At 41.7% G+C, this 18078-nt stretch overlaps 1 protein-coding gene across 1 annotated transcript; it reads left to right on the top strand.

The window, feature by feature from the left end:
* Positions 1-253: 253 nt before the first annotated feature.
* On the top strand, positions 254-17425 carry BCAS2 (BCAS2 pre-mRNA processing factor). The gene is made up of 7 exons (XM_060086619.1): positions 254-515; positions 625-717; positions 3574-3644; positions 5590-5751; positions 15201-15251; positions 15961-16041; positions 17126-17425. Exons 1-7 carry the CDS (start codon positions 423-425, stop codon positions 17250-17252), a joined length of 678 nt encoding a protein of 225 aa, XP_059942602.1. The 5' UTR covers positions 254-422; the 3' UTR covers positions 17253-17425.
* The last annotated feature ends 653 nt before the right edge of the window (positions 17426-18078 follow it).

Here is an 18078-nt window from a genome sequence, read left to right as displayed (position 1 = left end):
TTAACGGAAGGTGGAAGGTTAGGAGAGTAAAGCCGAGGTGGGAAACCAGTATCTTTCTCCCCGCCAAATCCTGCAGCCATTTCCCTCCAAAAGTTTTAAAGGATTCCCCACCCAGATATCAGCGTCCTGGAAGAAACCAAAAGTCCCAACTCCTCTCCACTTTGCTGCTAGTCGGAGGCAAAACGGTAGAGCACGCAGGGACAGGAAGTTGAGATGTACCGCTGACTAGGGGAAACCACGACGTGACGTCAAGTCCGACCAAAACAAAATGGCCGGGCAATTTCTAGCGAGCGCGCCCTCAGAATTAACTTAGCAGGCGCCAAAGCTGATGCGCAGGGGACGTCATTACGTTAGCGTCGGGCGCAGGAGTATTTAGTGAACCTGAGCCCGCGCAGACTCGGAAAACTCCGGCGAACCTAAGAATGGCGGGTACGGGTTTGGTGGCTGGAGAGGTGGTGGTGGATGCGCTGCCGTATTTTGACCAAGGTTATGAAGCGCCTGGTGTGCGGGAAGCGGTAAGTTCGGGGTGTCTGTGTAACTGACTCAGCGCTCGCTGGCCCTTAGTGCTGGAAGAATCGCTTAACAACTTGCTGCCTCTACCCTGGCCCCTGTTCTCGTTCTTAGGCTGCGGCATTGGTGGAGGAGGAAACACGCAGATACCGACCTACCAAGAACTACCTGAGCTACCTGACAGCCCCGGATTATTCCGCTTTTGAAGTAAGTGTGATTGATGTTTTTGAGCCTAGCGTATGAACCAGGATCCTGTGAATCCTTGGATCGAGAGGCTTCGCCACGTAGAAGTCAATTTTAAATTCCAGCTTTAACTGTTACTTGCTTAGCTACTACTTACCCTGTTGTATAGGTATTGTCAGTCAGTTGAAAATAGCTACACAGATAAGCCTTCCCCGGGGTTCTTATTCTGAGATCCACGGAAGGACTTTCTGGGGCTCCGCGAACTGACCTAACAATGCAAAAGTTAGTGTTACGTTTTTCCGAGATAGGTTTATTGCGTAAATTCTCAAAGGGATCCTCTTCTCTCTAATTAAGGACTACTGTAAAACAAGTGATCTAGGGTTTTTAAATATATTTACAAAAGCCTAATTACCTAAGCCTCTGAGAACCACTGGAGGGCGGCCTTTGTATCAAAAGTACTGGGTGGACGTGAATAACTGTAGATAAATCATATCTAAGTGAACCATATCAAACCATTTAGATATTTAGCCTAGAGGTGCACCCAAAATACTATTTAGGGTCTAATTAGCTGAATGAAATGTAAAATATCATTTCTAAGTTAATGGATTCTGTTAGGCATTTTAGTACATACATGATCCGTTTTTTTCCCCCATTTCAGTTAACCATTTATTTATGAAAGAATTCTGTTATTAAAACGCAGGATTTCCTATTGAGGTAACATGAAAAAAATATTGGTTAAGTTTTAAGTAGGAGAGAGGTGTTCCTATGGCATGCTGTTTTCCCATGCTTTTTGTAAATGATGTTGCCCAAATATAGATGTTATCACATTAAGAACTAAGGACAGGGGCTTCCCTGGTGGCGCAGTGGTTGAGAGTCTGCCTGCCGATGCAGGGGACACGGGTTCGTGCCCCGGTCTGGGAAGATCCCACATGCCGCGGAGCAACTGGGCCCGTGAGCCAAAATTACTGAGCCTGCGCGTCTGGAGCCTGTGCTCCGCAACAAGAGAGGCCGCAATAGTGAGAGGCCCGCGCACCGCGATGAAGAGTGGCCCCCGCTCTCCACAACTAGAGAAAGCCCTCGCACAGAAACGAAGACCCAACACAGCCAAAAATAAATAAATAAATAAAGCAAACTGTCAACAAGTAAAAATAAACAAACAAACAAAAAAAAAAAAAAGAACTAAGGACAGTAATGGGTACTTATTAGCTTGTTTCCAAAAGTTTTAGATAACTGCATTCAGTCACAAACTTTAAATATTTGAGCCAGTTTTCTTTTTACCTCTTTTAGATACAAGCTATGTTTCCTGTCTTTATAATTAGTATACTGATTAGTTAACGCTTTCTAATAGTAGAAGCTAATAGTGTACTGGGTTCACTGTCTCAGTCCTAAAAACAGCTCTGTGAACTATATAACTGTATGCTTATCCCAATTTTTTAGATGGGAAAACTGCAGCTTAGGCTAACTAATTTGCCCAAGACCTTAAGCACTCCTCAAACTGCCTTTGAACTGCTCTTTCATTAATTCATTTAACAACTATTTTTGAAAATCGATTCTATTAGAGTTATTGGGGAACAGGAGTTTAAGTTCTAGAGTGTGGAGACAGATAAATCAGAAAATATCAAATTATTGATAAAGCTATACAGAGAATTAAAGTAATGATGTGATATAGAGTGACTGGGTGACTGCTTTAGATAGGATGGCTGAGGAAAGCCTGTCTAAGCTGAGAATGAGAATGCTCTATGAGCAGGGATCTCTTTTGTCTACTTCAGCACTGTATTTTCATCACCTAAACAGTGTTTGGCACGCAATAGGAACCCAGATATTTATCACTGAATGTATGAAGAGTGCCTAAGGCAGTATAATGAATGCTTAATGTGTGCAATTCATGCCTGGAGTTCTTCTTATGACTTAGCCCTGTGAGCATTGGCTCATTCTTTGAAGAGAGTTGAGTTAAAATGCCCTATCTGTCACTTACTAGCCCATGTGATGTTATGTGGCTGAAGACTGGCTTGTACTATATTTTTGTAGTTTCTGTCTTACCTAATTGTTAGTTTTTACTCTGTCGCTGTGCATAGCCTTCTAGCTAGAATGCCTTAGCTTCTGCAGGAAACTAAGTAACCACATTTTCTTAGAGTTGTGTGAAACTCAGCAATAGTCCAAAAAAAGGCTTTCTCCAATGAAGACATGCTTAATGCACATTTTTTAAGCAAGGAATGTGACCTCTGGAAGGTCTTTTTTGCCTTCTCTTTAGTCTAAATGGAATAGGATGTTGACCAAAACACTGGACTTAAAGAGGTAGAGCTACCTCACATTTTTTAAAAAATAGTAAAATTGTTAGAGCAAACAGCAGAACCAGGTCCTTTTGTCCCTTCCCCTGTTACTCCTTTGCAAAGAGTAAAGTGAAAAGAGCAGCCAGGATCAAAAAGAAAGTATAGGTTTAGGCTCATAGCGCTAAAGCAAATTATTTTATGTCCCAAGTCCTCTTCTCTCTTCCCATGCCCCCCGTGAATACTTAGATCCATAGTTCTCAACACTGGCTTGACTTTACGATCAACTGGTGAGTTAAAAGCAAAAGTTATAATCATGTCCTGTAGTGGGGGAGAGGAGTGATAATGTGAATTGTATTGGAATTGTTTTCGAAACTCCTATTTGATTCTAAATGTGTGCTGGACTGAGAACCACTGATTTAGGATTAATCCTTTTCTCTGAGGGCCCCTTTACATATGAAGTGTGTGTGTGCCTGTGCACTTCTCCAGATTCTAGAGAGCACTGACTGCAGAGAAGACCTGGGGGGAAGGGAAATGATCCGTTAATAATGGATAGTAATACAGTTTGTTGATATGATTTTGGAAATAATTCTTTCTTCAATTTACACATCAGACCGACATAATGAGAAATGAATTTGAAAGATTGGCTGCTCGACAACCAATTGAATTGCTCAGTATGAAACGGTAAGTCCTATTTCTGGGTTCAGCTGGCCTCAAATCATTGTTTAATTTTAATTTATTAGTAAAACTGCTGTAGGCATGTTAAAATGTGCAAAAGAAAAAATTCTTGTCTGTTTTTATGCATTTATGTTTTTTCGTGTAATAGTTATAATAGTGGTTCATATAATCTTGTGTTAATGTTCAAAAATATTCTTTGCACCATTATTTAAAAATGCAAACTAGGGCTTCCCTGGTGGCGCAGTGGTTGAGAGTCCGCCTGCCGATGCAGGGGACACGGGTTCGTGCCCCAGTCCGGGAAGATCCCACATGCCGTGGAGCGGCTGGGCCCGTGAGCCATGGCCGCTGAGCCTGTGTGTCTGGAGCCTGTGCTCCGCAACGGGGGAGAGGCTACAACAGTGAGAGGCCCGTGTACCGCAAAAAAAAAAAAAAAAAAAAAGCAAACTATTTTCAAATCCAATAACAGGGGAATGGTAAATTGTAACTAAGTTCATGTTTAAGAATTCCCGAGGAAACGTTCCTGATTAGACATGTAGTGCTTTGCTCTACACAGGCAACATTAGTAAACTCAGTACCTGCATAGTTTGACTTTGGTTCTACTGTCTCCCTTCCCACACCACTTTACTACAAAACTGTTTCAGGAAAAAAAAACAAAACACCCTTTTGTTACTTCCACTAAATTGGAGAATTGGGTTGCTTAACATCTGAGGTCCCCTTCAGCTCTAAGAAGACTATGAAATTATGAGAACCAGTAACTAATCTGGCAGAGCAGAGAGGGCCACATGAACAATAGGGTTATCCTCTCAGCATATGTACAGATTAAAAGAGGGATTTGAGTCTATAGAACCGAAGGACCAGATTTTTTCTTTTCTTGTGCTCCATTTCCTATCTGGCTTGAATGATAAAGGCAGGAAAACTCCTAGGACTCCTCAGTTCTCCTGTTTCCAGGTGCTTCTGCTCTAAAGATTTTCATGATAGTAACTCCTTCATAACAGTATATTTTGAACCCATAAGTAGGTCACGATCCTTTAAGCAGTAGATTGTGAATTAAGTTTATTAAGACACCACAGCACTTTTTTAAGGAAGTAGGATAGAAAATATCAGAACACATTGCATGTAAAGGTAAGTTTTGTTTTGTGAAACGTCTGTTCAGCTGTGTGTATCTGTGTACTGGATCACAGTGTAAAATATTTCTTACTGTGGGTTATGATTAGAAGTTCCCAAAATGCTGCATTCATGAAGCATGTGTAAAGCTTGTTTTTTGTTTTTTTTTTGTTTTTAAACAAAATGGTTTATCACTTCTTAATCCCAGTTGCATATCCCTCAATTTTTCATAGGAATGATTTGGAGTTTTTACAATACCTAGTAAAAATAACAAAATGGAAATTAGAAGTTAGTTTGTAGTAACTCAGTAATGAGCTGAGATTTATGAAGCGTGTATGTTGCCGGCTCTGTTGGCAGTGTTGAAGGACTGGGTGTTATGAAGACAGAGAAAAGCCTGAGTTCAAAATGTAAAAATTATTATATCCCTTTGCCATTTTTTCTCTAGAGGGGTGTAGGTACGTGGGTGGGAGGGTGGATGGATGTAGGTACATATTTTTTTCTATCCTTTTTTCCCTTAATGTATTACAAACATCTTAATGTTTTAACTATTCTTTAATAACATTTAATAGCTAATATAACAGTATGTTATATGAATGCACAGTGTAGCTTATTGAATTGTTCATTGAAGTGAACAGTTTTTTGTTACTGTGTATAATGATGCTAAATCTTATTTGTAAATTGATTGTTTCTTAGGATAAATAGATTTCTTATTATTGCAAGGTCTGCATCTTATCTTCAGTCTTCTGTAGTTTTTACAGTGTGCATAGACCCATGAGGCATTCTGTTGGGAGGAGAAAGAAAGGTTTGGAGGAATATGTGGTTTTATTTCATTGTTGTTTAATTTCAGATATGAACTTCCAGCCCCTTCCTCGGGTCAGAAAAATGACATTACTGCGTGGCAAGAATGCGTAAACAATTCTATGGCCCAGTTAGAGCATCAAGCGGTTCGAATTGAGAATCTGGAACTAATGTCACAGCATGGATGCAATGCCTGGAAAGTGTATAATGAGTAAGAAGCCTTTTTTGTTTCTTTTTTTTTTTTAACATCTTTATTGGAGTATAATTGCTTTACAATGGTGTGTTAGTTTCTGCTTTATAACAAAGTGAATCAGTTATACATACACATATGTTCCCATATCTCTTCCCTCTTGCGTCTCCCTCCCTCCCACCCTCCCTATCCCACCCCTCTAGGTGGTCACAAAGCACCGAGCTGATCTCCCTGTGCTATGCAGCTGCTTCCCACTAGCTATCTTACGTTTGGTAGTGTATATATGTCCATGCCACTCTCTCATTTTGTCACAGCTTACCCTTCCCCCTCCCCATATCCTCAAGTCCATTCTCTAGTAGGTCTGTGTCTATTCCCGTCTTACCCCTAGGTCCTTCATGACCTTTTTTTTTTTTTTCCTTAGATTCCATATATATGTGTTAGCATACGGTATTTGTTTTTCTCTTTCTGACTTACTTCACTCTGTATGACAGACTCTATGTCCATCCACCTCACTACAAATAACTCACTCAGTTTTGTTTCTTTTTATGGCTGAGTAATATTCCATTGTATATATGTGCCACATCTTTTTTTTCCCCTAAGTTTTATTGTTCCTATTTTGAAGATGAAGACACTGAAACTCAGAGAGACTAAAAGACTTATCCAAGATCACATAGCAAGTAAATTATTGCTGGGATTCAAACCCAGCTTTTTTTTAACCTCAAAACCCACACGCTGTCCTGTTAGGGGCTCCCTCCCTAGGAAAGGGTCAAGGAGATACAGATGGATGGGTACCAGGGACATCCAGCACCTTCCCTTGGCAGCAGGTAGAGGCCTGGAAGTGCCTGTGGAAAACCAGGAAGCAGAACTCATGATCTTAGTGATTAAGGTACTGGAGAGAGGGGGCTGCAGCCTGGGAGGGAGAACCAGGGGAAGAGAAATCAGCAATTCCGCGGGGCTGGAGAGTCAGAGCTAGGCTAGGAAGGGCCAGGACTTGGGCCTGGACCTGAGGATTTGGAACCTCTTAGGATCTGTGTCCTTAACTGGATCAGTTTAGACTCTTGGACTATGCTATGTATTTTGGAATCGCTGGTTGTATTCCAAGGTCATCACACTTGTGGTAAGGTATTTTACCCTCAATTTATCAGTTTAATGATATAACAAACATGCAAGAACCCACCACTCAAATAGGTGATTTAGAACATTGCTAATAACATATTACCAATATGCTAAGTATTTTTTTGTGGTCATTTTGATAAATAATTGTCTTTTTTTTTTTTACATCTTTATTGGAGTATAATTGCTTTACAGTGGTGTGTTAGTTTCTGTTTTATAACAAAGTGAATCAGTTTTACATATACATATGTTCCCATATCTCTTCCCTCTTGCGTCTCCCTCCCTCCCACCCTCCCTATCCCACCCCTCTAGGTGGTCACAAAGCACCGACCTGATCTCCCTGTGCTATGCGGCTGCTTCCCACTAGCTATCTATTTTACATTTGGTAGTGTATATATGTCCATGCCACTCTCTCACTTTGTCACAGCTTACCCTTCCCCCTCCCCATATCCTCAAGTCCATTCTCTAGTAAGTCTGTGTCTTTATTCCCGTCTTACCCCTAGGTTCTTCATGACATTTTTTTTTCTTAAATTCCATATATATATGTTAGCATATGGTATTTGTCTTTCTCTTTCTGACTTACTTCACTCTGTATGACAGACTCTAGGTCCATCCACCTCATTACAAATAGCTCAGTTTCATTTCTTTTTATGGCTGAGTAATATTCCACTGTATATATGTGCCACATCTTCTTTATCCATTCATCCGATGGTGGACACTTAGGTTGTTTCCATGTCCTGGCTATTGTAAATAGAGCTGCAATGAACATTTTGGTATATGACTCTTTTTGAATTATGGTTTTCTCAGGGTATATGCCCAGTAGTGGGTCACATGTGCTGCTTAAAATTCAGGGCAAAGCATCTTGGGTGTTTTTAAACTAGGTTGATCCTCAGGACCCACAGTCTCATCATGTCTCGCACAGAGGATGGCAGAGGGTACAGGCGGTGGCTTGGCCGGTTGGCAATCTCCCAACAGCTGGATCTCCAGCAATGTGAAGCTTTTGTTTGGGTTTTCCCCCTCCTTTTAGTTTTGCTTAATTTTTTTATTTTTTGTCTTCCTTTCCCCTGCTTTTTAAAAAACATTTAAACGATTAAGACTTCAGAAGAACAGGAAGCTATGCTGTGGACAGGCACCAGTTTCTTTAAAGAAACTCAAAATGGACAAAACATATGTATAAATTTCATTTTTAATTTTAATAAGGGGTTAGGGAGCTATTTTGTTTTTGTCCTTTATTTTTCCTGTCTTCTTTCTTTTACCCATCTCTTAGTTCTGCTTATAACACCTCACTTCCCCAGAGAAGGCCTGCCCCTCCATGGAGAATTTGGGGATTTCTTCTGGAATGGGGGGCATGAAGCCACAATGAGGCCTCTGTGCTGCCTCCCCACCAGGTGCAGGAACTGCAGGACTCCCTGGTGGCCTGCTCCTGGCTGGCCCTTGGGCCTTGGAGATGATAGAGGCCAAGAACCACCTGAAAGGGGAGGACCAGGGCTTGGCCAGGAGAACTCAAGAAAGAAGATCTGTATTTTGGGTTTGTCCTCTTTAAGCAGTTGGAAGCCCAGGGCCACACCAGGACTTACAGAGGGAATCCATTCCTTCTGCTGCCCTTTAAAACCAGGAGTTCTGAGGGGGAAAGGGACAGTGGGTGATCATCTCGTACAGCCTGGTGTTTTAACGGCCAGCCCACCCCAGCTTTCAAGCCTACCTTTCTGTTAGTGATCTTCCTCCCAGAGGATGATTCCCAGAAAAAACTGTGCCAAACCTCTGCCTGGGACACAGCTGGGTCTTCGGCAGGCATCTGTCACTTCTGTGAGCTTGGCACCCATCACTTCCTGCCTCCTGCATCGTCGTCTTCCCAGATGTACCCGCCAGATGTCCAGGTCATCAGACACCGCTTGAGTCCCCAAGACCCAGTTGTGACCATTGCCATAAGAACAGGGTGTCCTGAACCGGCTGCCACTGTCATCTCCTCACAGTGAGGGGCGTGCCCTGTGTGCCGGCCCCGTGGTGTCACATATGGTGACAATGTCGACCATCATCTCCCTCACTGCAGGGACTTAACTGTTAGGGGCTACCCTCAGTGTAAATGTGTCTGATGGGAAAGGATGGACCTGGCTGACGGGGTGGACCATGGCCATTAGGTGCCTGTGGGCTTGTTGGCTGTGACCCTGTGATCCCACCTCCAGTGTCTGTCTGTAGCCTTTCTTCGCTCTCCAACGACTCTCGCAACCTCCCTACTCCTGGGCTTCTGAAGTGGGGTGTCCTCTCCCCTTGGCAGGAGAAGGAGAGCTGTCCCTGTTGCCCCTCACCTGGCTTCTAACCCCATTACAGCAAAGCAAGGAAGGGAAAAGGAATTCTTCTTTTGTGTTTAGTTGTTTTGTTTGTTTTCTCTAAACCAGCATAGGATGGATAGGGGAGATGTTGGAGGGCATTTAAGTTGGTATGTGACCAAGGAGGGCTTCCCCCGAGAGCCGCAGCCCTTCGGCCCTGGGAGTTGAGGAGAGACCAGCACAGCATCAGCCCAGACTTGCAAACTCAGCAGTATGTTTGCTCACATTCTTTCCGCCTTTTCTCAAGTCCTCTTCCTCCTCCTGGGCAGATGGCTAGCTGTGGTTAGCAGGATCCAGCAGGGCAGCAGGAGGTGACCAGGCCCCTCCCTCCCCTGCCTCAGCTGAAATTCTTTGTCATTACCTGTCTCTTGTCTCTTCCCTCTGACTTCTCAGACAACCTAGAGTCTACTGTGAGCTGCAGCTGGGAGAGCACATCCCCTGACTGCAGTGCGCACCCCTTCTCTGCCCCACCTCCCCGCCTTCCCTCGGGGGCAACTGTCTGTCTGTCCATGAGCACGTGGGAAAAACAGTCCCCGGACTTGGCACCCTCACTTGTCCCTGGCCGCAGCCCACACTCTGAAGTCCTAGTGAGGGTTCAAGCCTAACAGGTTATTTACCTTTTGCTTATCCTTCCCTTCTGCCCTCCCCAGGTCTCTTAGCTCTGACTAAGGTCTTGGAGCTGTAGGTCACAGGTGGCCATACCTTTCAGGTGAGGTGGGCAGCCTCAGTCGGGGTAGCCAGCCTCCACAGGTCCTGCCATCAAGCCCGTCCTTGCTTGGTGGCAGGACCTCCTTCCCTAGCTTCTGAGGCCCAGCTTGTTAGCCCCAAGTGCCTGACTCTTCTCCCTCCCCTGTTCTCCACTTCATCCACCTCGGACACCCAGCAGCCGGGTGGAAGTCAGCCCGAAGTCAAGGCTGGCTCTGCCCAGTCGGCACACTAGCCTCAGTTAGGCCCAGGTAGCCGTCCTCTCCCTTAGCCACTCTTCACCTCTTCCCACTGGAGTCAGCCTTGTCGTCTCTTCCTGCCTTTTACCTGGGTCTCGGGCCTGGCAGCCGCCAGAGCGGCTGCCATCATCTCAGCGCCACCAATTTGTTAGTCCTGTCCAAGTTCTAGGAGTTTCCAACCCTTAAAATAGCAGTCAGTTATTCTTGTCTCCTGGGATCTGTGAAAAGGATAGCCTTTGGAGGGAGGATCTGGGCCTCAGCCCTACAGATCTGAGCTCCATCCCCCTCAGTGAGAGGAATCAGCAAGACAGATCATAGTGCCTTATTCCGTTGCCCTCTCCGCCCGACCGCCTGGCTCAGTTAGCAGTACAAGGCTTCTTTCTCCCTCTCGGTGTTCATCTGCCACTTAAACTCTCACCCCCCCCCCCCCGCCCACACACACACAGATAGCCTCGTAGGAGGATGAACTCCCCGGTCTTTGCCCCATCCTTTCCTAAGAGCTGCAGCCAGGCATTTGACCCCCAGCCACCACAGGGTGCTCACTAGCAGCTTCTGCTGAGGACAGGGCTGTGCTGCAGACAGGTGCACTCTCGGCCACCTCCTCCCCAGCAGGTCCTGCCTCTTACCTCCAGCTGGGAGGATGCAGTCTCTTCCTTGGAGACCAGCTCCATCTGCCCCCTCCTGGGCACCGGGACTAAGGTCGCAGGCCTTAGCACCTTCTCATCCCAGAGGCACTGGGACAAGAGAATGGAATTCTTTCCTCTCACCCACGTGTGGTTCGTGCCCCCATGGCTGCCTTTCTGAGGGAGTGTATTAAATATTTACTTAAGAAATACCGTGTTTACAGCTGGAGGAGAAACGTGCCCCATGCTGGGTGGAGATTTGACTCTCTGGACGGCGCCTGGCTCCTTTATGGCACTGCCAGTGGTGACCCCAGAGCGAATGAAGGCAGGGGACCGAGGCACAGGCCCTGCACCCCCTCTGCCCCCGACCCTGCAGTGCTAAGACCACTCACCAGTCTGTTTTTTTAATGTGGGAAGTAGAGTAGGAGAAGTGGGATAAAAATAATATAGCTGGACTTTCACTTGGGGTCATGTCCTAGAACTACAACCCATATGAAAGGCTTTGAGACCCATCTCAAAGTTTAAGGGGATGTAAACCTAACACATTTGTTGTGTAATGTTGCAATAATGAGTTCTGAGGTCTGATTTACAAATCGTAGCTTGGTAGAATGTAATCCTTAATGTGGGGGGTTGCTTATACAGTTAGCTCTCATTGCATGTTGTGCTTTATAAAGTGGTCTTGAATACTGAATTAACAAATACTGAACCATTTCTCCTGGGAGAAATATGTACATATGTATATATACACATCTCAGATAGATTATAATCTTAAATCCTTTAAAACAGCTCATCCTGGCAGATTCTGTATTTTCTTTATTTTATAAAAGAGAAGATAAAGTTCAGAAGTGTTAAGTAACTTGCCAGAGTTGGAAATCAAACTCTATCCTTTGGTCATCCCTGCATGAGACCTGAAACAAGAAGGTGGAGTATCTCCTTGTTCCAGTGCAGCTGGAAATGTGCGTGCCCAGCAACTAAAATTTTTTGCCACTCTGAGCATGTCCATGAATGATCACAAAACACTGCAGGTATTGATTTTGGGGTTACACATAAATTTGAGTGAGTAGGCAAATTCACATATACAGAATCTGCAAATGATGAGAATTGACTGTAAGTAGAGAATTAACACCAGAAACAAAAGTGCCACTAGCTCCTGTTTCTGTTCCATATAACTAGCTTTAGCTTTAGGTTTTGTTATCTATTTAGGGTTCAGTTTCCAACTTGTAAAACTCAGTGGTCAGATGATCTCCATGGCTCCTTTGAGCCCCAAAATCCCGAGTTTCTATTAACAGTTTAAGGAGAAAAGCCCATTGAACGTCACAACTGTGCATAAAACTATTTGTTAGAGTATGATTCCTGAAACAGTAAAGCAAAAATCACAAAATAATAAATACCTTTTCTCAAGTTTTCAGAATCATGTTTAAATTTCTATTGGCCACATAAGGATCTTTGGACAAAATTCCAAATTTAAGAAACTGCAGAACAAACAATTCAGTTTCTATTGTGAATATGTTGCAAGGAAAATAAAGGGAAAATGGGGTTGGGATGATTAAGAAATTTGAGAACAAATCAATCCCCAAAATGTGTATTTCACAAAGGGGAAAAATGTGATCTTTGTCCTCAGGAAGCTTTATCTAGTTGAGGAGGCAAGATATTCTAAGCCAGATAACTAGTAGTTCATTTTTGGCAGTATGGGGGCAAGTGCTGCATTGTGTGTTGTGGTCCATAAACTACAGAGATCCAAAGAAAGGGACATTAAGGATTAGGACCATTATAAAAGGGTGAGATTAGGGGATGGGGGTGGGGGTTATTGAAGTATAGTTGATTTTTATGTTAGTTTGAGGTATACAGCATAATGATTTAGTATTTTTGCAGATTATACTGTAGGTTATTACAAGATAACGGGTATAATTCCCTGTGCTATACAGTATATCCTTGTTGCTTATCTCTTTTATATATAGTAGTTTGTATCTGTTAATCCCATATCCATAATTTGTCCCTACTCCCCTTCTCTCTCACCTTTGCTAACCACAAGTTTGTTTTCTATATCTGTGAGTCTGTTTCTGTTTTGCATGAATTTTCATTTGTATTATTTTTTAGATTCTGCATATAAGTGGCATCATACAATATTTGTCTCTGTCCAATTTGTTTATGTCACTAAGCATAATATTCTCTAGGGCCATCCACATTGCTGCATATGGCAGTATTTCTTTTTTATGACTGAGTAATATTCCATTGTATATGTGTATATATGCACCATATCTTAATACAGTCATCTGTTGATGGACATTTGGGTTGCTTCCATGTTTTGGCTATTGTAAATAGTGCTGCTGTGAACATTGGGGTGCGTGTATCTTTTCGAATTAGAGTTTTCATTTTTTCCGGACATATACCCAGGAGTGGAATTGCTGTATCATGTGATAGTCCTATTTTTAGGTTTTTTTTTTTTAGGACCCTCCATACTATTTTCCATAGTAGCTGCACCAATTTACATTCCCACCAACAGTGTACAGGGGTTCCAGAAAAGGGTGAGATTTGGATGTTTAAAGGAGAGCAAGAACATTCCAGGAATGGAGGAGAACATAGGTGAGGGGAAGGGGGGTGGGGAGGAGGCATTAAATTGAAGAGAGCATTGCTTTCATCTTGCCTAGAAAACTTTAATAATTTTCCCTTACCTACAAGGTAAGGTCCAGGCTATTTAACATGATATTCAAAGCAAAAGGCTATACCTCAGTTGTAGACTTTCACTCCAGCCAAACTAGTCCTCTCCTTGGTGATTATCATAAACTCTGCCTCCGAACCTTTACTCAGGCCTTATCTCCTCCTGGAATACCTTTAACTATTCTACCCAAATTCAACTTATTTAAAGCCCAACTTTAATCTGTTTCCTTTTCTTCCCTGATTAAAATTCTGCCTCTGGTACTCTCTCTCTCTTCTGAGTAACTATACAAATTATTATGCACATCACTTGTTTTACATTTAATTACATAACACTTTATAGTGTTGGTCATTCTCCTGCACATATTTTGTCTCCTTCAAACCCAATGGATGCTTCTCCAGAGGAGCTGTACTATATTTTCTTTCTTCATGATAGGATTTGAGGGTGTCAAATATGCTAGGCAGAGAGCTTTTAGCTCTAAGTAGGTCTTGGTGCAGAACTGCTTTAAAAAAATAGTATTTCATTAATAAGGAGAGAATTCTGTACTTGAAACTGAGGGGAAACCTTCAAGGTCAGCCCCTAATTTTACAAATAAACAGATTTAGCCCTAGTGATGTCAGGTGACTCATCAAAGGAAACATAGCTATTTAGGGCAGAGCTGGGACTAGAAGCCAAGTCTTCTGACTCCCATGATGCAGTGTGATCAGTTTCAGCATTCAGAGTACTTGAGGAGAAACCTGTGTACTTAAGAGGGAGGCTGGAAGCAGGGAGAAGACCACAAACTGGGCTTTCAGGAAGAGGTGATTCAAAAGAAAGCTCCCTATTAATTGTCGGAGGTCAGGAATAGAGTACTAAGCTTTATTGTCCTCAGCATGGAATAAGTGTCAAAGTCAGGGAAATTGGGATGAGCTAAAGGAAAGCTGGAGAGGCACCACTTTTTGAAGACCAAATCTCTAGAGAATTGGAGTTAGTTATAGGAAATCACTCAGTGGAGGTAGGAGAATAACTCAGAAGGGCAGCAGGAAATTTGAGTCACAAAAGCCGGGAAACAATACTGGATCTAGAGCGAGAGCATAGTAGGGCCAATGTGGTTGAAATGGACTCTCCTGCCTTAAGAGGGAATTAATATGGTATGTAAATTATATCTCAGTAAAGCTGTTATTTAGGAAAAGATTTTGAATTTTACCCTTGAATCACTTCTCTAATGATAATAATCACATGGAACTCTATGGCTCAACTTCTCCCCTCTGCTCATTAGAGCTGACTTGGACTGGAATCTGAATCTATAGCCTTCCACACAGTTTTTTTCTTCTCTCTAGCTAGCAGTAGACAGGAGAGTGACAAGATAAATGTAGGTAAAGAAATAAAGAGATAAAAGGGAGTGTAAATGAGTGCACTCATCAGATACTTCCCATCTTGTCTATGAAAAGACAATAACAGTTTAAGACATGATGTAAGTACACAAAATCAGAATATCAGTAAATGGCTTAGGCTCAAGAGTTTAAAAGACCTGAAGTAGAATTCACCTCTGACACTTAACCATGTTACCTTGACCAAGTTACTTCATCTTTCTGAGTATAGTGTCCTAACATGTGAAATAGGGATAATCATACCTACCTCAAAGAATTCTTACGAGAATTAAATTAGTTTTATAGAGTGTCTAACATGGTGTTTGACACAGAGAGCTCAACTAATATTAACTATTTTTAGCAGAAAAACTTGACCTTGTATCAACTAGATAGTACACTTTTAGTTGGTACTACGTGATTTTAATGTACATTAATCTGATTTTCTTTTTCTTTTTTAGAAATCTAGTTCATATGATTGAACATGCACAGAAAGAGCTCCAGAAGTTAAGGTAAATTGTTTTTCTTCTTATTTTAGAACAAAGTTGAGGTGAATCTTAATAAATAGAATGAGAAGAAAAAGGAACCATTGCACTATAGTCATATGACAGTAAATAATTGATGATCCACTCTGTCCAGTGTCTAGTATTGGGTTTGCCCTACCTGAGTTGAGGAGAAATAGACCAGAGGTCTGAAAACATTACCAGGTCATTTGCAGTTTGCAAGTCTGCAGACATTGAAAAGGTACTTTTAGAAGGGGAAAAGGTTGTAGAATAACATGTATAATCTGATTTATGTTAAAAACACAAGCAAACAAAACACCCTAATCTATACATGCACATACATATACAGGAAAGAATCTGGAAAGACACTCACCAAAAACTGAACAAAAGTTATCAGGGAGAAGGAGAAGCACATGGGAGGAGGGACTTTGGATTTTTAATCTGTTTGTGTGCATGCTTGTGTGTGTGTATTTAATTCTTCACCATGAGCATGTTTTATGAAATTTGTAATTGAAAAATAATGAGAAGAAAGTTAAAAAAAAAAGTAAGTTATTTCCTGGAATTAGTCTATGACTATATATGTGTATATATATATACACATATATATATCTGTTCTTCTCAAAGGATTAAAGATATATTATATTAGTTATAGATTTTTCTGCTGATTTTAGTCTTACTTTAGAATGTAGGTGGGTTGTATAAATAATTTTTTTTACAGGAAACATATTCAAGACTTAAACTGGCAGCGAAAGAACATGCAACTTACAGCTGGATCTAAATTAAGAGAAATGGAGTCAACGTGAGTATCTACAATCCCATCACCTTTGAAATAGCTTAGCACATTTTAAGATCAAGATTCAACAAAATAATTCAAACAGTATTCAAATGGGGTGCTACAGGTGTCAAAGAAATGCTGTTTTCTGAATCCCACTCTTCACCGCCTCTTCCTCTTTCTGAAGTATGGGCTCGGAAGGAAATGAGAGTTATAAACAAAAACTGAACCACTGCTAATTTATTCTGATCTTAGAGCACCCTGCTTTCTGTCCAGTACTTCTGCTCTGAATAGGATTTTACCTATATTCTCCTTTTAAAAGGAAAAAAGTCTATTTTTTAACTCTTGCAGGAGGGAGATTCCATACTTTCTTGATAATTTTATGTGTCTCAGGGGTTTTTTCCCTTTGTTTATATATTTTGTTTTTTTAATGTTGTTCTTCATGTATTCAAATAAGTTTGTACAAGTCTCTGAATATAGTCATGATTTTTTTATCATTTCTTTTGGTTTTTGATTTGCTCTTTCCCTAACCTCCCTGCCTCCATCACCCACATCATTGTCCTTGTTCCACCTTCCCCTCATCCTCTAAGTACCCCATGTTATCAGTCTATTATGCATCTTTCCACACTGTTCTTCAAAATAATATAATCTACATGTACATGTGTGTTTCTTTTCATTTGTCCTAGAGATTTTTTCTGGGGGAAGGGGAAGATTCCTTGAATCTATGGAATTTTATCTTAGCAGTTGTAGAAATTTCTTCATCATTTTTCTTTATTGCCTCTGCCCTATTTTCTCTCCTTTTTTGTTAATCCAATTAAATACCAACTTCAATCTTTCATATCTCTTCAGCTCTTTCTAATTTGTTCTTTTTTAAATTAAACTTTTTATTTTGAGATAATTGTAGGTTCACATGCAATTTTAAGAAGTAATAGAGAGGTCCTATACACCCTTTACTCACTTTCCCGCCTAATTACACCTCAGTTTTTGAAAATGTAAAGCTAAAAGTGAAGGTTAGTGTTATGACCCTGGCTGAAAATATATATATACTATGAAAATCTTATAAGGGAAAGTTCACATTAAGTAATTTCCCCCCCCCTTTTTTTTTTTCTAGTTGGGTATCCCTGGTCAGTAAGAATTATGAGATTGAAAGGACTATTGTACAATTAGAAAATGAACTCTTTCAAATGAAGCAGCAACATGGAGAGGCAAACAAAGAAAACATACGGCAAGACTTCTGAAAAAGACTAATCTGGTGGGTAGAAAGGAAGGCATGTTGGGCTTTCACAGAAGATCAAACATCTGAACTGTGAAGAACAACAGCATCTTATGGAAATCATCAGTGGTTACATGTTTAGAAAGCATAGAATGTGGACTGTTATATTGTTTGTACATTTCAGCAAAATAAAAAATTTCAACATAGTGGTGGCTTGTTTTGTTTTGTGTTTTTGCCATTTAAAAAAAGAACTTTCGGGCTTCCCTGGTGGAGCAGTGGTTGAGAGTCTGCCTGCCGATGCAGGGGACACGGGTTCGTGCCCCGGTCTGGGAGGATCCCACATGCCGCGGAACGGCTGGGCCCATGAGCCATGGCCGCTGAGCCTGCGCGTCCGGAGCCTGTGCTCCGCAACGGGAGAGGCCACAACAGTGAGAGGCCCACGTACAAAAAAAAAAAAAAGAACTTTAGACTTTCAAAATAAGTATGACTTTATAATAATGTTTGTAGAATTAATTTTGAGTCACCAGGACCATATTTTGTACCCAAGAGATCTTTATTGAAGGTTTTCAACATGTACAAGAAGTTGGAAACTTTTGATTTATAAGTATTTCAAATAAAGAGATAGTTGGACTTACCTGGTGGTCCAGTGGTTAAGACTCCGTGCTTCCGATGCAGGGAACACGGGTTCGATCCCTGGTCGGGGAAGTTTGCATGCTGCTCAGTGCGGCCAAAATAAAATGAAAGAGGTAGTTCTAAATGACTTCTTAATTACCAAACAAGACTAAAGAAATACAGTGACTCCATATATGTCATCTATGATGATCATCATCATAAGTAACACATAAAGCTTA

This window comes from Mesoplodon densirostris, chromosome 2, assembly GCF_025265405.1.
Source record: "Mesoplodon densirostris isolate mMesDen1 chromosome 2, mMesDen1 primary haplotype, whole genome shotgun sequence".
Classification (NCBI taxonomy): Eukaryota; Metazoa; Chordata; class Mammalia; order Artiodactyla; family Ziphiidae; genus Mesoplodon; species Mesoplodon densirostris.
The sequence above is the reverse complement of the archived record's forward strand: the minus strand, read 5'-3'. Positions and strand labels throughout refer to the sequence as shown.